Raw genomic sequence first — 22,313 nt, 5'->3', positions numbered from 1 at the left:
GATTCTCAACCTTTTTCATATCAAGGAAGATTTTGTCTCTCGAACCCAAATCTGATATGATATGATTTTGTCCAGAATTCCATGACTATCTGTATTGTAGGTAGAGAGATAACAGTGAAACTATGACTGAAACAGTCATTCTTCTACATTCTCTAATTGTGTTAACTTCTCGTAAATGAAATAATGATGAAGTTTAACACTTTATCAGTTTGCTGGGACCCCCTGGAACCCCCTCAAGGACCCCTGGTGCTGCCCGGACCCCACGTTGAGAACCACTGTCTTAAGCTACAAATCATTCTTCCATAGTACAGCTACATATAACTAAACACAGCTATATGGTGAATATAACCAAACGTGTTCACAGCTAGAAGCATCAAATTATCATGGAAAATAAACATCTTATCTTGGTATTATCATATCAGTATTGCATTCAAATATACTTCACATCATTATCAACATGGCAACTTGCAGACAATGCGTCTAACAAGGCTTGTGATTTGAACCTTGAACCTTTCCCGGTCCAGCACACTAATTGTTGAATGTTTTTATGTGTTGCAGGAGGCAGACCCTGGACTGGGCCACAATTGGACGTACTGGACCAAAAGCTTTTGCCGCTGTTCATGGCTGTCCTGCCCACCTGCCCCCCAAAATGATGGAACCCCGCATCACCGATTGGCTCGTGTACCTGCTGAGCAGTGGTGCTTAATGGCGATGTCATCGCTGTCGTCTCCTTCGTCATCGTGGTCGTCGGCCGTGCCTTTGTGAAGCGAAAAGTCGATGGGGAGCGTCGCGTCGCCCCGGGTTTCCCTTCGCCGAGCTGGAGGACCCTGATGGCTGCTAGATTTCGATCGGACGCTTCGTCCTGCCTGGATTTTAAAAAGGATCATTGTTGTTAGCAATCGCCTCTTGCCCTCCCTCCTCCCTCACCCAGCGAGACGGAGTTACCCACCTGTCTACGTCTGTGCGTGAATGTGTTTTTTTTTTTTTTTTAGTGTGATTGTGTGTGTGACTGCTTGCGTGTGCGTGGTGTAGGTGAGGGACACGACATAAGGAATTTAAACGAGGAAAGGAGCCAAGGAAGGAAGAAAGAAAAGGAAGGACGCAGTAGGAGTTGAAAGCAGGAGTAGCAGCGATGGCCCAGCGGAGGCCCCATGTGAGGACTGGGTGTCGGCTACTTCAGACTGCCAAGAGAGGGAGCAGGGCGATGGGGGACGTAGGGCTAGAAGCGCCCATGGGTGCCGGCCGGGGGTCGCACTCTCTACTATGGGTGGGCCTGCTGCTGCTGCTGCAGGCGTCCCCGGGCGGCGTGTCGGCTCAGAAACTGGACGAGAGTGACCCGGTGGTCACCACCGCCTACGGCAAGCTGCGCGGCGTCAAGAAGGAGCTCAACAACGAGATCCTGGGCCCCGTGGTGCAGTTCCTGGGCGTGCCGTACGCCGCCCCGCCCACCGGCGAGCGCCGCTTCCAGCCGCCCGAGCCGCCGGTGTCGTGGCCGGAGGTCCGCAACGCCACCCACTTCGCCCCGGTGTGCCCCCAGACCATCGTGGAGGGCCGGCTGCCAGACGTGATGCTGCCGGTGTGGTTCACCAACAGCATCGACGTGGTGTCGTCGTACGTCCAGGACCAGAGCGAGGACTGCCTCTATCTCAACATCTACGTGCCCACCGAGGATGGTGAGTTGGCCCGCGGGCCCAGGGGCTGGACGCCGGTTGTGGGGGAGGGGGGGGGGGGGGTTGGGGGGTGGAGGGAATCGAACCCACAACCTACAGGTAGAGAGAAGAGTCTGATGTGGGGTTGTGTTTTTATCTATGTGAGCGTGTACTTCTGTCTCCGTCCCTGTCTGTCTGTCTGTCTGTCTGTCTGTCTGTCTGTCTGTCTGCCGATAGAGGGAAAGCATGACCTTATGCATGTTTACTGTGCATGCCACCGCTTATCGTACATGAGTGTGTGAGCTTGGTTTTGCAAGAAAGAGAACAGTGTGTGCGTATGTGTGTGTGTCACCCATTCAGGCCAATTTACCCCCTTTTTCACCCCCCTTCCATCGCTGCCTCCCTCTTCTCTTTCTCTTCTCGTTTTCCCTCCTCCCCGATCTTTCCCTTATTTCCTCGAACTTCTCGCCGCTCCTCTTACTTTCCCCTTCTCCTCTTATTTTCAACTTTTCCTCCTCCTCCCCTTTTTTTTCCCCCTCCTCCGATCTTTCCCTCTTATTTCCTCGAACTTCTTGCCGCTCCCCTTACTTTCCCCTTCTCCTCTCATTCTCAACTTTTCTGCCTCTTCCTTCTCCTCCTCCTCTTCCTCCTTCTCGTCTCTCCTCTGCTGCCTCCCTCTTTCCTCCTGCTGTCTGTAGCTCATCATAGCCCATTGTGCTGTGCCACAATGACTAGAGTTCATTAAACAAGACAGTCATTGTGATAATCACTGCCGATTGATCTGGCTGACTGACTAGCAGACTGAATACTGTGCTGATTGAGCCGGTGTGATTCTCTCTTCCCCTCTGTCTTTCTTTATTTATCTCTTTTCCTCCTCTCTATCATTTGCTCAGTCAGTCAGCTTTGTGTATGTGTGTGCGTGTGTGTGTGTGTGTGTGTGTGTGTGTGTGTGCGTGCGTGTGTGCGTGTGTGTGTGTGCATGCCAGCTCCTGTGTGCGTTGCGCGTCCAGGAGCTCCATGTTATTCTTTAGTCTTCTATTCATTTTTCAGTCAAAAGAATATCCAAGGAATGTGCCAGGAAACCCGGCAAGAAAATTTGTAGACAAGGAGGTATGTATGATCTGAACGCAACCTATACAATGCCACAAAAAAAGAGAGAAACAACCTGAAATAGGGATGAATAAGAAGAATCCAGAGGAGAGCCGTGTGGTACGGTACAGCAATCGTGGGATCAAGGTCTATAAATTATTCAGGTCTAGACTTGGGGTATCTGCAGGTTTCAGAAAGCGAAATTTAAGACTTATTGGAATTGGATTTAAAAACTAAATTGAATTTAAAAACCAAAATAAAGTAAATCGAGCTGGCAAAACTAGCCTATTTCCTATTAAATATAGTGAATGAAAGTTCTGAAACTATAAATGAGCAGAGTAATAAAAAGAACACCAAGAAATTGATTGATAAAGGACATGAAGTCCAATTGCGTTTAGTAAAGCAGATACAACACATATTGTACTACTAATATTGTACTACTACAAGCTATTAACTGTATTGAAGACATGAAAATTGGAACATTTTTTAAAATACTTTTCCAGACTTTTGAAGTACCTGTGGATACCCTGTAGACCCTGTAATTTGTAGACCTTGTGATGGCAGGATGATGGCAAGGCAGAGCTACGCTGCACTTCCTGGTTCGATGTGTGTCATGTGTGCTCTCATTGGTCGGCAAGATTGGGAATAACAGAGATTCGATTGGGCGCCAGAGCACGGGCCAGAGTGTGTCTGGTAATGGTGGTCGATGTGGGAGGAGATAGAAGCGTTTGGAGATAGCAGTGTTTCAGACGAGGCACACACACACACACACACACACACACACACACACACACAAACAGTGTTGCAGTTGTAGGCAGTGTTAAAGAAGATGAGCTCAGACTGGACCTTGAGTGTGTAATCTCCATTAAAAGAAAGCAGATCTGTGTTCAGGTTGGCTCAGTCTACTCTATCAACCACTGTTTCATCAAGATAATGCCCTCTTCTCTATATTTTTCCCCCACTCTTTCTCTCTTTCCTCCTGTCTCTCAATCTTGTGCGTGCGTGTGTGTGTTTGTACTGGTGTGTGTCTGAGATGCTGACAGTGCCCTTGATAAGGCGGGGTGTTAATGTCATTGTCTTGGCAGCAGCCTGCATTATCACTTAGCGTACATCTCTTCTCTTCTTGCTACACAGATACATGCACACTCTAACCTTGCTCTTTTCCATACTTATACATTCACCTCTTCTCTTCTCTTCTCTTCTCTTCTCTTCTCTTCTATCCTCTCCTCTCCTCATCTCTTCTCATAGACTAGCCAATGATTTTGAAAAACAAAGACAACACACGTTATAAAAAAAATATACAAAGGGGGAAAAGCATTTACACTGCATGGAAAATCACCATTATAACACCAAGACCAAGACAGTCTCTTGTGGATTTTCTCATTTTATGGAAAAGGAAGATTAAATCTACAAAACGATGGCTTGTGCACAAAATGAGGAAAGCTGTGGCCTTTTAGACTGTTGTTATGCAGCGAAACAAACTTAGTTTATCTCTCTGTATTCAGCTTACTACATGGTGGCTGTGCAATGAGCAGGAACTAATTTATTCTATTGAAGTGCTGGGGAACGACTTTCAACTTTATATACAGTCTGTGTCCACTTTATTAGGTATGGATCCCTGTTTACGCAATCAGCCTGCCCCATACAGTGAGTCATGTATAATGAAAACGTAAGTACGAAGCATGCGGACAAGGTCAAGAGGTTCAAGGACTGCATCATAACGCAATGCAACATAATGGAACGGAACGACTAAGACTCATTCAAGCTGACAGGCAGGCCACAAGTATACAAATAACAGCTCAGTACAACAGTGGTGTGCAGAAGCTACAGTGGACACACAATCACCACTGGACGATTGAAGAATCTAAAAACGTCACCTGGTCCAGCGAATCCTGGTTTCTGTTGCGACAAGCTGATGGCAGGGTAAGCATGAATTCATGGCTCCATCTTGCCTGGTGTAAAGGCTGGTGGTGGTGCAATAGTGGTGGGAATGTTTTTACTGTTTATTGCTGGCCAGGTGCATCCCTTCATAGCCACAGTATACCCTCTTTCAAATGGATACGTCCAGCAGGATAATGCGCCATCGTATTGAGATGGGTCCAAGAACATGACAGTGACTTTAATTCAGTCCCCAGATCTCAACCCAATAGAGACCTTTGGGATGAGGAGGAGCGGGGTGTTCAAAGTTTGAATGTGCCGCCACGCAATCTGCGGGAATTGGGTGATGCTATCGAGTCAACATAGACCAAGATCCCTGCGGAACGTTTCCAGCACCTTGCTGAATCCAGGCCTCGAAGGATTCAAGCTGTTCTGGAGGCAAATGGAGTCCCATCTGATAGTTGCTAGGTGCACCTAATAAAGTAGACCCTGATTGTGTATAATGGTTGATTGGGTTTGCTTTAATTGCATTTTAGAACATGTTTGTGAGTAGGGCTATGGGGGTATCAACATTATCTTAGCCCTGTTAAGCTATTTGCTATTGAAAGCATGTCCTTATGCTGGTTAGGTAGTCAATTCTACAGCAACTCAGGAATTCTTCAGTCAATTGTACAGTGTTTTGGGGCATCTTTAGTCAATTCTGTAGCATTTCGAGAGTTCTTGAGTCAGTTTTACAGTGTTTTGGGGCATCTGTAGTCAATTCTGTAGCATTTCGAGAGTTCTTGAGTCAGTTTTACAGTGTTTTGGGGCATCTGTAGTCAATTCTGTAGCATTTCGAGAGTTCTTGAGTCAGTTGCACAGTGTTTTGGGGCATCTTTACTCAGTTCTATAGCATTTCGAGAGTTCTTCAGTCAGTTGTACAGAGTTTTGGGGCATCTTTAGTCAATTCTCCAGCATTTCAGAGGTTTCCCTCATAGAATCAGAACCCATTAATTTCTGTGGCCACTTTCAGGACTCCAGTCAATTAACTTCCAGTTCACTCAATTTCAAATTATTTAAATTTTTTATTTTGGGCTCATAACATCAACATGTCCTGTTTTGTCTTGTGTCTCTGCGTCTTCTGATGTGGAAATTCTGCACGGCTAGATGAAAAAAATGTTTTGCAACAGAAACAGTGACGAACAAAAAGAGACGTCGGGAGACAAAGCTCTGGGGGAGAGACAGAAAAAGAGGCAGAGATGGACAGTAATGAAGAAGGGAGAAAAAAGGCAGACAGAGAGATCTACTGGAGTGACAGAGACATAAACAAAGTGAGACCCGGGGACAGAAAGCTATAGAGAGATAACGAAAGGGAGAGAGAGGGAGAGACCAATTTAATTGCTGTGGGACTGATTTCTTTGTCCTCCTAAGGACTATTGTACTGTCCTGTACCATGGTGGTTCAAGAGAAGTTTTTTGATGGTTGAAAGTAGCTTTTCGATCTGTCTGGGATGGAGGGCGGTCATTAAGTTATCACATGCTGGGACAGTGGTCTCTCTAATGAGATCGAAGGTAGCAGCACTGCAGTTGGTGCTCTCTTGCTGTGGCATGAATTTATAATTCAGACTTAAAATTCTAAAGTATGTGCAGTAGAACCTCGCTTCTCGGAGATGACAGCTAACCGAATATGTCATAAATAGCAAAGTATGTATGACACAGAGGCATTTTGAAGTGAGAAAAAAGGTATTTATATTATGCGATCATCATCGCTAAATAGTAAAATTCTAATTTTGGTATTTGGATATAGACGCGCATTCTAAAATACTGCTAATTTAGAATTCAAAATATTTTTAGTTGTATTTGTGGACAGCAAAATCCCAGCAGTTATACACAGATGTTCCTTATTTGTAGCATTTTGCACTGACTTTCAACAATCATACAGGGAGAAATCCATCGTAGAAGAGGCAGTAGGAGAGGCAGAGACCGGTTTCTCCACCGACAGGACTAGGTTGTTGAAAGGCATTCTGGGAAATGTAGGAAATCACTAACTGACGTAGAAGTAGACAAGGCAACCATAACGTAAATCGCAATGTTTCCTCACAAAACAACTTCTGGAATGTATTGAACATCACAGATTGATCATACATAGCAATGTAAGAGTGTGGATTTTTCCTTTAACACTTATGTAGTTTCCATTAAGTTTAGCAGAGTGTGTACAGTGCAGTGCTGCAAATGAGGCTGTTCTTCATGCATGTTTTCGTGTTGCAATTCTGAAATGTACCAAACCCACCTTATATAGGACAGCTTAAGAACAGAATTCAGTCACACTAAAAAGGGACCATTGCCCTGTTATAAGGTTTCCAGCCTTGATGAAGACTAGACTAGAATCTCAGAACGTAAACCTACAGATCTATGAATAATATCCATGAGGAGTAGGTCTTTACAGCTCCATCCCATCCATTCCCATTAGTACATAACTCAAATTCCAGGGCTACTTTATGGAATTTACTGTTCACACTCTCAACACTGTCAATCCTTGTAAGAGTGGGGAATAAAGTCCCATGCTTGTCTGTGGTGGGTTGGGGCTTCCTTTATGTTTACTGTATGTTGAATTAAGCATTGGGCTTTTAAATCCCAAACTAGGACATTTAAACTGCAAACTAGGGCATTTCCCAGCACGTGTACTTGCTGTTTAATATCTCAAATACATATTTCAACATGTTGCATTATTCTGAATTTTCTTATTTTTTTTTTTTTTGCATTCTCTTTACTCCAGAGGGGTTTTAGAATAGAGGTTCCATTGTAGATCTAAATGGTGTGAAGATGCAAAACCTTTTTTTTTTTCGATGACTCCCCTTCTCCCCTGTCTCTTTCTTCTCTCTCTCTCTGTCTCCGTGTCTCTTTCTTGCCGTCCTTCTCCATCTCCCTTTGCACAGGTTGGCCTTTTCCCTTGTGTCTGTCTACGCCTCTCTATCTGTCCTGCCCTATTCACCTTTCCCTCCCACGTCTCCCTGTCCTTTTCTCTTTCTCTTCTCTTTCGCTCTCTTATTCCCGAGGCTTTGTCCCAGTTTTGTAGTGGTTGAAGGAGGATCCGGTGGGAGGTGTTGCGCACATACGCACACACACACACACACACACACACACACACACAGTAGAGGCGAGACGAGGCAGGAATAGACGTGGCCCTTCTTGTGTTTGGGTCTCCCTGGAGGAGCTCTGTCTCCTCAACTCACAACTTCTGTGCACTTGTGTTTCTTCTTTACTTTGTGGTGTGTGTGTGTCTGTGTGCCTGGGTGTTTTCGCTGTGTGTGTGCACGCATGCATGCATTTGGATGTGTGTGTAGGTGTGTGTGAGCGAGTGTGTCTTTCAAGGGAATTTTAAGTTCTGTCCTGTCTGACAGGGCTTTGTGTCAAAGCTTGGCTGGCTATCTGTGCTGGCTGCTGGGCAGGTGGTGGACTTCTCATTTTCAGCCCGGCCCCATTGGACCTTATGTTGATTTTGAACCACACTGAGAGAGAGAGAGAGAGAGAGAGAGGGGGGGGGGGGGGGGAGCACATCTGAACAGGGCCAGGCTAGGGCTTGCCAGAAAAAAAATGAAAAAAGCTCCTTCCTCTGTCTTTAATCTGTCACCAATCGCAGGGCCACACCAGTGTCACTTCTCCTCAGCCAAATCCAATTCAGAGTGATAAACTTTAAGTATCAGCCAGTACCCAGTACCAATCAGATACAGTGTATTTACTGGACGATATAGACTTAGATGATGAGTTTCGCATCACTGGACAAAATGATTGAGATGTAATCCACTTTTTCTCCATTATAAAGATCTAACTTGCTGCTTTGTGGGGGAAGAAAAGGAGAAAAATCAAGCTTCAATTTCCGACATGTTGCTTGTGACACTGGGGATTGGATTTTAGTTTTGAGGAATTTCTTGATATAATACCCTGTTTTAGACTAGTATCAGCCCAGTATCCCATACCATTATCTGTATCTGTAGTATCTGTGTACTGGACTTTCCTACAGATAAACGTTCATAACTGTTGATCATAGTTCTTGGCATCTGCATCATGTATTTAACGTTACCTTTACTTTAGTGTTTCACCTGTAAGTACAATATAAAATAAGATGCTTTGCCCTCAGCATTTACTGATGATTGACAGGGAAAGTGGCCGGGGATCAACCAGCAGGTTGAAGGTTTTAAGGTTAAGGGTTAAGATGAGGCACTACAGCTCAAAATGGCAATTTTAGGTGGATTGGTCAATTTTGAGATGTTTTGAGATTTACTACTGTAGATCTACTACTGTAGTTTCATACAAAACAATCATTAAAAACTATAAGTATTATATTAACTACTTCATAATTTGTATACCTGCATCTAGTACACCAAGCACAAAATTAGCTTAAAAAAAAAAACTTAAACTGCCATTTTCTCAAAATGTCATATTCCCTCCCATATTCCTTTTTTTTTTTTTTTTTTCCAATTTACCTTGACCACCAATTTCGAGATGTTGCATCTTAACAAAAATAGCTGGCTTGTCATTTCTATTTTATGGTGTAGGCTACTTTAACTGAAAAGTAAAAAGCGAACACGCTAAGATTTTCGCCATATGGATAGTATTTTGGAAATAAGTAATCTTTTTTTTTTTTTTTAGAAATCCCTCTGTAAATTACCAACTATTTAGTTATTCAGCAAAATAAAACAGGAAAATGCACTCTACTATAATTGCTATGTAAATTTGCAATTCTTTTTAGGAATTATTTCCTAATTTGAATACATTAATCACAAAAATAAAACTCATAATACAAAAAGTGTTTGTGTCCATATTCAACATATAACATGTCATTCTGATAAAATGACCAGTGGTGCCTTGAAGGTTAGAATTAGGATTAGGTTTAGGGTTAAGGAATGCATGTAGTCAACGGAAGCTCCTCACAAGTATAGTAATACAAACCTGTGTGTGTGTGTGTGTGTGTGTGTGTGTGTGTGTGTGTGTACTTGCCTGTGACCACCAAATAGCAGATGCTTTCCAATGCGCACCCTACCATTTTCAGCCTCTCTGGAAAGCAGCGAAGATTACTGCTGGGATGATGATGAAAGGCAGCCGTAGTTTGCTGCTTGTTAGGGCTAAGTGTGTTGAATTGGATGAGCCTTTCATAGAGGTGCTTCTCGGCATGTTGGAATTTATTTGGATGAAAAACAGACAGTCTCTCTGCCTGAGGGCGATAATTATAACCTGAGACAGACATAGAGAGAGAAAGCGAGACGAATACACACAAAATAGCGAGGGAAATGGAGATCCACAAACTAGATCTTAAAATCTACTTCCAATGTCATTTTCATGTTTAATCCCAAGAGTTGCACCAAGAAACAAGACAGATGTATCAGGCTCATATTGTCCTTTTATTAATAATCAGATCTGGTCCAGTCAGTGTCATCCACCTCTGATATCATGGATTTGATTACATATTTATCATACTAATTGATCAATACTACACCGGTTGTCTATGGGAAGCCCTTAAAGTGAATTGATTCTAATGAGACATTTTGATCAGATTCCACACAAGTACTGCATGAATATGTTTTATTAGACATATTATTATCCTGGGTTTCAATGGAGATTGTTAGTGTCCCATGGTCAGAATTTAGACCATGATTGATGATGAGTTTTTCTGCTCTGCCAAAAAAAAAAAATCTGGGGAAAACCCTGAAAATGTGTCATTTTATCAGCCATAATTATCCTCTATCAGCAGCTTCAATCAAAATATATGATATACAGTAGGCTATGTATCGCCTTCAAAAACCCATATCAATTGAACTCTAACTCCTATATAATCAAACCCAAACTGCTTTCCAAACACCAATTAGCGTAAATCATTGGAAATTAAACATTGGAGGAAAAAAAATGAAACCGAACGTCAAAGTAGACTCAATTATTATGTGGTCATTAATAGAGATTATGAATTGGCAGGATATCACTCTGCCGCCAGGAACGGGGAGCGGAGCCAGAGATTTCCCCCCCGAAAAGTTTCCAGATTGAGATTTATGTGCCAACTCATTTGATTTGCGCTCTCTGAAGGTTGATAATAGTCATGTGGGGGCTGTCATTTAGCTCCTCACTTCTGATGGAGACGGCCTCCACTCCATCTCCGCAGATATGAAATCAATTAACCAGCAGCAGGTTGCGAGGCTGCCGGCGCTTTCAGATCATTTCTCTTAATGCGTTCCCTATTGGCATTCGGTTCATTCCGACGTGCATATTCTTAAGGTCAGTGGCTGTTTTGAATATGTCATTTCTGCACAGTGCTGAACTGAAGTGAAGCATCTTTAGCAAGTTACTGGAACGGTGAGATATGAGGTTTTCATCTAGTAGCGGCAATGTTTCCTTTATACTTCCAATGTGAGTATATTACTTTTCTATATGCATATTTATTACATGAATACATCACTAGCCTATTTGATTTCATGTAAATATCTCAAACGACAAAGGAAGAACTTTGAATATATTATAAGTAATAATATTTTATAAGGGACAATTTTTTAAAAGTTTTTTTTACTCATATTATGCATTCAGATAATGTGGGTGATACATGAATTTATACATATTCCATCATTAGTTTTACTAGAGAAGATTGTGTAATTGTAATTATTACCAAAAACATCTGCAATTTTAGTGATTTTCTGCACAAATCAATCACCAGTGTCTATTGCAGAAAGTATGGAAAGTAGAAAAAGCCCAAGAAAATGACCTGTTTTTTAGTTTGAACCAGCAGTAATCTGAGGGAAATCACACAGATCATTTATCCTGTATGAATGTTTCTCTGGAGTTACATACATATGGAAAAATGACATGACAAGAAACCTAATCCTTAATGCTTAAGACACTCCGGATAAGAGCGTGTGCCAAAATGCTTAAAATGCAACTTTAAATGCTCCTGCCAATTAAATTGCCTGTTTGTTGCCTGTTCAAGCGCGTTTCCAAAGGAAAAACAAGAACAGTGTGACCTTGGTGTGTTGTGCAGGCTGTGTAACTTTGGTTTTCCACGCGGATCCACCCACCTAAAAAACACACTTGCGCACACAAACACACACACACACAAACACACACACACGCGCATCCAACTCCGCTCAAGGTGACAGCATTGATAGCTGCTCTTACATATTCATGGCACTTGCATTACAATAAATAAGTAAGCAGCTTATTTTTTTCTTTTTCTGAATATTAAATGAAGGACATCTGAACCACCAGTACACCGCCAACGCCGCGCGTTGTCGTTCCACAAATTACGGCGACGGCGAGCGCACAACGAAGCAGGGATACGAGTGTCATAATGTTGCCCCATTTCTAAGATTCATCTCGCAAGAATCAATCTTTATTTTTTACTTCTCCTTCTTTTATTTTGCGCTCCGCCGCCGCAGCCGTGGCGGGGACACATTTTCGCCTCATGCATATTTCAGACGCGGCCCGTTGCGAACAACACAGATAGACACGGAGTGGTGAAAAAGTAACAGCTTTGCCCATAGTTTCCATTTCACTCTTAGTCATTATTTATGGGGGACCCTTTCCAAAACGGCCGTACAACTATGTAATGCATGAAGCCATTTGCCTCGATGATGATGGAGAGTCGGCTGTAAACTAACTGTAGGCAGTGACGCCTCTGTGCAGAAACAGCAGGGGAGAGAGGGAGGGGGAGAGGGAGGAGAGAGCAGCATCACGGAAGGAATTACAATGTGCATACTGTGCATAACATGCTGTTGTTTTGATCATCGTAATTGTTCTATAGTAAATGGTACTTGTTTTTCCCACTTCGGCTGACTACTGATGTTCCCGCCGCCCGACGGTTAAGTTGAACCGAGAGCTAATTGGGCAGAAAGTCTGTGCATTTCCTCGAGATTAACTCCAAAGTCGGGAAGGTCTGAGTTCTCGGCAACAAACGTAGATCTGGATGTGCAGCGGTGCAGTCAAGGAAAGAGCAAGGAGAGAGGAGAGAAGAAGAGAAAGAGGAGGAGAAGGAGATACACTGGCTATCTTCACATGCACAGAGAATTCTCTTCACAACCTTTAGTTAGTCAAGTAACCTGGCGTTGGGTTGACGCATGTAAACATGATAACTGGGTTAGAATAACCAGGTCAGCTCATACTCTGATTGTGAGAAACCTGGTTAAGATGCCTGGTTTACTCCCATATTAAACAGTTACTGCTGCATGGAAACATCTTACTGCTTTCACTTTTGGTTTTCACCCTCTGCCAAACTCCCACTGCATTATGGGTACATCTTGATGTCAACAAAAACACGGTGGCGAGCAGTGAGCTACTATTGCTCAGACAAAGAGAAAGCAGGAATATTCTGTTTACTGGTTTATTCATGGAAAACAGGGAGGCTCCACTGCAGGATAGCAGCAGTTCATGTAAACAGCTTAACCTGAATAAGACATGCATGTAAATGTAGCCAGTGAGAAGGGGACATGAAGACACACACACACACACATATACCTTCACACCATAAGGTCTTCCTTTACATGTACCCCCCCACAGAGCTCTAGTCTAGTGCAGGGGAGTATGAAATCCGCTGTTAGGGGGCTGCCAAGACTCTTTAATTATGCTGTGATGTTAAATTGGGTATGGAGGAATAGAGCAGGCTGCATGCTGTAATGTTGGCCCCAGGCCCAACGCAGCCATAGATCCGCACCACCTAGAGCTGCTCCCCGCTTCTCTTTAGGCCTTATAACATCCGCAAATCTTACCATTTTACAGTCGGCTGACAGCAAAATCTTACAGTTGACATACAGCTGTTTAGATGCGCTTCACCAAATCTATTAGAACGAAACATTTGTAGTTTGGAGTATAATAGTCAGTAAGTGCATGCATTTTCCTGCTTCACCATTAGCTCTGTTTTTCCACTGCTGCTGCATTCTGCTTAGAGCTGCAGCTACAGCACTGACAGTACAGGACTGACAAGTGTGTGTGTGTGTGTGTGTGTGTGTGTGTGTGTGCGTGTTTTCATACATATGTAGAAGCGTCCATTTTTTGTTTCTGAGCACGTTCACACCACTCTGTGTGTGTATGTGTGTGTGTATACGTGTGTACATGGAAAAGTAAATGGACAAGGCTAGGCTGGGGCCAGATGGTGTGTATGACGGGTGCTCAGAACAAACCAAGGTGTCACCTTGCCTCGGCAACAACATGGGGGGTGCGGGTGTTGGGGGGGGTTAACTTTGTCTATCAGGTTAATTAGTATAGACGCGGCGGGGGGGGGGGGGGGGGGGGGGGGGGGGGGGTGTAACTTGTGTCTTTCTGGTTAATTATTAGGGAAAGGAGAGGACAGGGCGACGGAGAAAGAGATGAATTATTTTGTCCCTCCTCCCTCCTCCTCCTCCCAGCCTCTGTCATGCAGGACAGTGCCGAAACCCAATTTAATATGAGTTATAGTAACATAAAAGGCAGCCTAATGAGTTGTGCATGCGTGCTTCCTGGCGGCGTGCATTGCTGAAGTGTCGCGTTAACACCTCACAACTCCAATCTTCTTGCTTTTCGTATTTTGCAAGGTGTTTTGGAGGTAGAGCGAGTCTCATAACCCCTCCGGCCAGTGAAAACCATTCAACACATAGTGCATCATTTCAAAAATGCGTGATTGTCCATCTGAAAATAAGGCCGTTTTTCTTAATTTTTGAAAAATCTTGACATGGTTACACAGGAACATTCAGCATGAACGTCAGGAAAACATCCTTATTCTTATGGATATTTATATATGATTGAGCTGCTGTGAAATATTGGGGGTTTTTTTGTATTTTTTTCTTCTCTTGCATCCATTTCAACTTCCATTGATACCACTGTGTTTCTGGAAACCATATATATCCCATATTCATTTTCCTCCTTCTCAAAGAAACTAACATTATCTCGCCCAACACTGGAACTCTGTGCCTGACCATCTACCTCTAGTTGTCATGAATCTCACTTGACTGTAAATCTACTTCTGAAAAACTAATTGTAACTACCTGATTCTCCTCAACAGCACTGCATCTGTCTAATCCAGTTTAAATATTTTCCTAAACCGAATGATAAGGCAGGTTTCACAGCAGGAGATACATTGTCTACATTTAGCCAGTCATCCTCTAGGGATGGGACGATATATTGAAATTCAATATATCGCAAATGTCAGTGGTGTGATATGTGAACAAAAGCACTTGGACGCCGTGTTAAATCCATTTCTGAAAATATGCTCAAGCATGAATGAAGCGGTGCGTCCCTATGTGCCAGTTTCATGTGCCTGTTGCGCATAAAGCTGTCACATATAAAAACTTCAGTTTGAGTGCACATGAATGAGCTCTAATGCCGTCAGTGCGTCCTCCTTCATTGCCATATAAATAAGCCCTATTCAAACTGGATTAGTTTTACGGGGGGAGGTTCAACAACATCCCATCCAGGCTCTCGTGGAATCGGGGAGCTCCACACACGTCACCATGTCAGAACCAAAAATCTGTTCATTTCAAATCTATGCAAGAACGTTTCATTTGGGAATCTCTTTTCCAATGTTCGCCTTCGAACTGTTACCTCGAACCAGCGAACACGAAAAAAGCCTCTGCTTGCTGTTTAGTCACACATGAGCAAGAGGAAAGGTCATTAACTCCATCCCAAATTGCTACGTAGCGTCTCATCTGTATTATTTATGTGTTGCACTAACAAATACGGAAGAATGACAGAACGGCTTATTGCCACGATGAGAAGTAATGAGATGTAATTTGCTGTTGCACTACTACATAAATCACTTGGAACCCCGCAGTCATATTCACTCTGAAGGTGCTCCACCACGGGGCCGGCTCCGCCATTAATAAACGCTGCTGCAAAGTCTTGTTCGCTGCCCTCCGTCAATGTCTCTCTTTCTGTCTCCCTGCTTCTTTCTCTGCATATGTATGCCAAATCAGAGTGACAAAATGAAATGCGTCCATTCCCGAGGAAACAAAGCAGAACATATAGGGGGTGGGCAAAGTGACGAAAACGCAACATGAAAAAGGACTCAAACTTTGAAGTAGGCTACCTAAAGCACAGTTACAAAGGCAGCTAGCACATGTGAGTCACACAGATATTTCAGTTTGAATGCAAACAGCAGTGTGTGTCGGCTTTAAAAGCGGCCTGACAATCACCATTTATATATATAAGAGATTTGAGCAACATGAGTCCACTGGAGAATTGGCTGTGTGCAAATAATGTCTAAATATATAACAATCAGGCTAGAAAAAGAGAAATACCTGAAGGTTTGTTGTGGCGTGGATGTAGGTCAGTCCAGTAACACTGTAAGTAAAAGCGAATTGTCTGATATAGCAGATTTGTTTCCTAATTTAGGTTACTATGACATGGAAAACTGTCCTTGTTTCTAGCCACAGTCTCAAATCCAAAATACTCTAGTTATTCCACAAGTTGTAGCTTGAGAAGAGTCAGCTCAGTTATCCTGAACTGAGCTGGTTTTTATGGCTTCGTTAGCTAGCTAGCTAACTAGCCAGCAGGCTAATTTAGCAAACCTGTTCATGTTAACATGAGACTACAATCTACTACTAACGCTAGCTTAGATTTGCTAGTGCGCAGTAAATGTGTTTACAGTGGTGGTTAGCTGACCAGATACTATAGTTAGCTAGCTAATAAGATGGGAAAATTATCAGTCAAAAACAACACAGAAATGAACTGTCTTCAGTTATGTTGAGACAGCCAAGTTGAGACACACAGTCTGTCGTTCACAACTATTGTTCCCCAAGAGCTGAGGACCTCCAATATGGCCGCCAGAAGTCATGTTACATCACCTGTGCGCCTTCTATTGCTAGGGATTTACATTATTTTGTCCGTCCTCTCTACACAGAATTTGCTCTGTCTTTGTCTCTCTCTCTCTCTCCCCTCTCCCTCTGTCTTTATCTGTTTCTCTAGAGAAATTTATTAGGAAGTCGACATCATTAAGCACCTTGACTCTTGTGTGCTGCTGGGGTTTAATGTTTAATTTCACACCAAATGAGGGGAGGAGGACTGGGAGGAGGAGGAGGAAGAGGAGGAGAAGGTGGAAAGAGGAGAGGGAAGAGGCTAGAGGATCAGAGGGGTGGATATGTTTGTTAATTGTGTGTGTGAGTGTGTGTGTGTGTGTGTGTGGAGTCAGTCGTCACAAACCACACCATAAATCCTCCATTGCCTGGTCTCCTGAGTGGTTGAGCTGCAGTTTGATTTTGTGTGTGTGTGTGTGTGTGTGTGTGTGTGTGTGTGTGTGTGTGTTCATTATTGTAAATCCAGTAATTGGCCTCACCATTGCAGTGAGTCAGTGGCTCTAATTGGACCCTTAAACCTCCTGCCACTCAAAATGTCTTATACAATGTACAGTACGTAGGCTACAGATGCTGAAAAACACACACACACACACACACACACACACACAAACAAACACACAAACACACACAAATTTTACATTAATAAAGCCTCAAAGAGTGCAGACATGCACATTCCTAGAGAAACAGACACAATGAAAGGCCCACTCCAAGATAAATAGCACTCATGGACCAATGTGCTCAATAATGATGTGCTCAATATTCATGACAATAACACACACGCACACACACACACACACACACACACACGCAAGGCGACACAGCCATTTTGCTTGGGGGTACTGTATCTGCTGCTAGATCTAAATTCCAGGCCCACTCGTGTGTGTGTGCGTGTGTACGTGCGTGTGCGTGCGTGTTGTTTGCGAGTGTCTGTGTGTGTGTCAGCACATCAGAGACAGCAATAGACACCTCAGCATCTTCAAATACACAGCAGCTGTCAATAACTCATCACTCCTTTCATTAAGCCTATTGGTAGCTGGGGAAATGGACTGTGTGTGTGTGTGTGTGTGTGTCCTCTTCTGTTTCTGCTTATTCAGTGACTCATCGACTGCACTGTTTTTGTTCATTCAAGGCCCATTTAGCCGGAGAGCTACTGTGTGTGTGTGTGTGTGTGTGTGTGTGTGTGTGTGCGTGCGTATTGCTAAAGCCCACACCAGTGGAAATGTAACACATACTCAACCAGGAATCAGTTCCTGTGTGTGTGTGTGTGTGTGTGTGTGTGTGTGGTGGGCAGCTGTATGTGTTGACAGGCAAAAGCAAAGGTGATGGATAATGTTGTGTGTGAGGGGGATTGACAGAGCAGGAGGAGGAGGAGAGTGTATTAAGAGACCATCAGTAAACAAGTCAACTCTACCAAGAAACATTAGAGAGAGAGAGAGAGAGAGAGAGAGGAGTTGAATCAGAGAGGCTAACACATATTAATCCGTCATCCATCAGACATGAACAGTGATATAGTGGTAAATAAAAAGGTGGATAAACTATGAGCTCCAGTTGGTGATCATAAGGAAAACTATCACCTATATAAAATTATTTTGTCAAAATAGCAATAATTAATGATTTTTCCCCTTAATTGACCCTATCCTACCCTATGAATTTAGATTTATGTCAGCCTTAGAAGATGGGTGATTTCTTTTAGTTATAAAAAGTGCATTTTCTTGAAATTGTAATTTGACTTAAAATGCCCCAAAATATGAAACAAACTTCATAAGCACAGGCCTCCACTGGGTGTGGAAAGGTGTGGTATTTACCATATTTTAGCCTAAGTACCTAAGTACTAAGGTCCAGATTTGTATCTTGTAGTTTTTTAGTTCTTACCATTATAATAGAGAGCAAAGATCAAGCTAAAATCACTAGAAATATGCTTACAAGCCATATCTTAAAAAAATGTTCCCTCTAAGCTGAGCTATGTCTAATAATTTATCATACTGATCAAATAATAGGACTAATATCTTGTCAGTCTCCACTTTGTCCCATGTTTTAGTGTCCCATAGTCAAAATGCTGTTTCAGAGGCTTTGTCACCCTGACAAGACATTAAAATGGTCAAATGTAAAGATATTGTACATTGGCACAAATATTGGCTTTTGGCAGCTTCAATCTAAATATATCTGCATCGGACTTCAAAGCACCATATTGTTCGACCCCCAACTCAAACCCACTAGGGACAAAAATCTGTATGGATATCGTTTGAAAACTCTTGCGACTTCAGTTCCAGCCTTTTCTAATGTAATAGCAGAACTGAGTTGCGACAAGGCCTTTTGCATGCTGCATAAGCTTTAATAACCCTGAGGGCCCGGCCGCATCCGCTCAGTCCGCTGTATAATTTCCAAAAACGCACGGTTGTCAGTCTGAAAACAAAGCAACTTTCTCCCCTCATCCCTGGAAAGCTGATGTTGTTTTCGGAGCCGCAAGGTTTTTTTTTCCTCTGACGGCAGCGATATGTTGATGCCATGGGGGAAAGAATATGCGGACGGACGCGGCGCCGCGAGTGGCTGCCGGCGACTTGGGGACTGTCATCTCAGCAGGCGAAATTAAAAAGAATGAGTTGAATGAAGAAAGTGATGAAGGGGGAGAGGGGGGGAATATTACGAAGATGAAGGAGAAGGAAATAACAACATGCTTCAGGTACCGGTGAGACAGAGGACTTCAAAAAGCGTTGCAGAAATGAAAAATACGGCTAATGAATGCGCTCAAACATAGGGATAAACACACAGAGAGGAAGAAGTCTAATGACTGCACCGCCTGCACACCTATCAAACTTAATATACTGTGTGTGTGTGTGTGTGTGTGTTGTGTTTCAACCGAGGAGTGTGAAATCTTTACTTTTTTCCCCCCCCTACAGCACATTCTCTAGATGTACGTGTGTGATTGTGTGTGTGTGTGTGTGTGTTCCATCCCACATCTCTTAGATGTACCTCGCTCTCTGCCGGGTCCCACGAGGTTTAAAAGACATGCTAACGTTGGGTTAAAAGCCTTGGCAAGCATACAAAAAAATGAACATGAGTACATGCAGAGGCACAACGTCTCTCCGCCTCTATCCGTCTCCTCACTCTCTCGCCTCCTCCCCTCCCAATTAGACAGCACATACCTTTATCATGCGAACACGCTGAGGATGGGCTGCCTGAAGAAGTTTTTTTTGTCTTATCGTTATTCCCTTTTTCTCCCCCCCACCCCCTTTTCTTCTGTATTTCCTCAGATCGGCCCACACAGAAAAGGATATTCATATGTTTCTGCTGTTGCTCTCAGAGTGGGGATTCATTGCAGAAAGTGGCAAGACTGTTGAATTCGCCTCATAGTCAGACGTATCAACAGGGGCGTCAATTCATCTAAACCCTAAGCTGTGGCAAAGTCAATACGTCTAATATAATTTACCATCAAAACTCACAAAACCACTTACATAGACTATTGATGTAAGTGGTTTTCTGAAATTTCTTGAAACCTGTCAAATTGTGCACTTGGATAGATAGATAGATAGATAGATAGATAGATAGATAGATAGATAGATAGATAGATAGTAGGGATGGAGTGATGCTCAACTTGTGATACAATACAATTCATACACAATATGAGGTTCACGATTCAATACAACCACGATACGATGTAAGAAATAAAAGTCAAATGACAACAAAATGTGACTGTGCAGAATTATGTTTATTTCTGAGCTGCAAATCTTTCTAGCGATGGCATTGGCTTGCAAGAATGTAAACAACTATTTACAAATGTCATGACAAAATGTATATATATAAATATAATTTGGATGGAGAGCTTGTGAAACTGTGGACAAGCCATCTCATTTGTGATTACTACAGCAGAATAAAATGAAGCTAATATCGCGATTAGTTTTTTTGCCCCATGATACGTATTGCAATATACTGAATTACAATATATCATCCCATCCCTAAAAGATAGATAGATAGATAGATAGATAGATAGAGAGGGGACTTTATTTTCTGCAGTGAAACATGTGATTTCCACTTCTCTTCCATGTGTTCTATAGGGAAAGCAGCCTCTGCTTTCTTTATTCACGTCTCTTTTATGTTTATGTGTGTGTTCTCATCGCCTCTCCCATGTGCTGCCTCGTTCTCCCTGTTTTCCCCAGTGTGCTCAGAGATTAGATGCTTCCACCGGTTAATGCACCACATCAATAATTCTATACGGGAGAATTTCTAAGGCATGCGGGGACCGGAGGGAGAAGGAGAGGGTGAAGGACAGGGAGCATGGTGAGAGAGGTCAGAGAGAGAGAGAGGGAATGGGTGGAGAGAGAGGTAAAAGAAGACCAGGGATGTAAATTCACTAAACATTAAGCTATGGCAAAGTCAATGCACCTAAAATAAATCATTTATCGCCAAAACGTCCAAGCCTGCTTATATAAACAGACTAAATTTCTGGAGACAAAGTGGAGCGAAGACTGACAAGATCTTTGGTCAGTGTGATCAACTATTCGCTGTAGGTCACCGAACTATCAATTTAGAGGGAACATTCTAGTGTTTTTCATTTGATGTTTGTTCACTATTATAATGGTAAAAACTATGTCTAAATGTCTAATAGCTAACAACCAGGCTGAAAAAGAGAGTTACCTGAAAAGATTGTTGTGTGTGGATGTAGGTCAATTCAATATTGTTATAAGTAAATGTTCTTTTCCAAATGTAGGTTACTGTGACACAGTGAAGTGTCTTGTCTTTAGCCCTAGTCTCTACTCCAAAACACTCCAACACTACTGAGTTGTAGTTTGAGAAGAGTCGAGCTGACTCTTCTCAAACTTAGTTAACCTGAACCTGAACAAATGTAACTGTTGTTTTTTGGCTTCGTTAGCTAGTTAACTTGTCAGCAGGCTAATTTAGCAAAGCAACTTACCGGTATGTTAATAGGAATATGCGAGTACTAGCCACTGCTAAAATTAGCTTCTACTAGATGCGTTCGCTAGTGTGCAAATGAGATGTGTTTACAGCATTAGAGTGATAGCTAGCTAACCACATACTATGGTTAAGCTAGCTAACAAGCTGACATTACCTAAACACAAAAACAGCACAAAGATTAACCATGTCTATTCATTTCTGTTGAAACAGCTACGTTGTTTAGAAACACTAATGCCCAAGAACTCCAACCTGGCTGCCAGAGACTGTTACATCACCTGAAAGCCCTCTTTTGATGCCCATGATGGAGACAGGTGGTAGACACAAAGTTGGTGGAAACAATGGGATAGAGAAAGAGGGAAGAATAGGTGAGAAAGAGAGCAGAGAGCGAGAGAGACGTGTGAGGAAATGCATCCCTCTGCATGGCCTGTCTGGCTGTCATATTGGTCTGTCACATGGGACATGGCTGGAAATACATTATTCCTCTCTGCCTCCTCAAAACAGAAGATAGGGCATATCCTGTACAACACAGCTACTGGCAGTCTCACACAGCATAACATACACTATATAGGACATGACGACACACCATCAAAGAGAATTATTCAGTATGCAGCGTACCATATAGGGAATGCAACATTAATGCAACTGTTACGTTAGCGTTTGTGTATTCATACTGTATGTGGTAGTTAGTAGGTTACCTGTCAGAGGAAGTGTGTGTGATGTATGTGTATGTGAGATAGAGAGTGTGGGTGTGCAACAAACACAGTTGCCTATTTTTGTTACATGTCTTTATAATGACACTATATTTAAGAGAAAGTGGAGTGTAAGAATCATTTTCTTCTAAATAGAAACTATGTTTGGACCAATATTGGACTTAAATTAAAAATCTATTGTAGAATTGATCAGTACTACACTTATTGTCTATGGGAGGCCGTTTTAGAGACTATTCCACCCTGCCAGGAGTAAATTCTGGCAAATTTGGGGAAATAAAATAATGAGTACATTTTTTTGGT

General features: G+C 42.7%; 1 protein-coding gene across 5 annotated transcripts in view; it reads left to right on the top strand.

Annotated features, from left to right (window-relative positions):
* The first annotated feature begins 1,255 nt into the window (after window positions 1–1,255).
* Window positions 1,256–22,313, top strand: part of nlgn1 (neuroligin 1) — a 266,319-nt gene continuing 245,261 nt past the window's right edge. The window contains exons 1-2 of one of the 5 annotated variants that reach the window (XM_078285488.1): window positions 1,313–1,673; window positions 2,700–2,759. In XM_078285488.1, the coding sequence (XP_078141614.1) occupies window positions 1,568–1,673; window positions 2,700–2,759 (166 nt within the window). In that variant the 5' untranslated portion in view covers window positions 1,313–1,567. Of the gene's footprint in view, window positions 1,678–2,699; window positions 2,760–22,313 lie in introns of all 5 variants that reach the window. The other 4 variants (XM_078285487.1, XM_078285489.1, XM_078285490.1 and 1 more) reach the window with 4 other exon arrangements.

This window comes from Centroberyx gerrardi, chromosome 9 (genome assembly GCF_048128805.1).
Source record: "Centroberyx gerrardi isolate f3 chromosome 9, fCenGer3.hap1.cur.20231027, whole genome shotgun sequence".
Taxonomy (NCBI): domain Eukaryota; kingdom Metazoa; phylum Chordata; class Actinopteri; order Beryciformes; family Berycidae; genus Centroberyx; species Centroberyx gerrardi.
The sequence above is the reverse complement of the archived record's forward strand: the minus strand, read 5'-3'. Positions and strand labels throughout refer to the sequence as shown.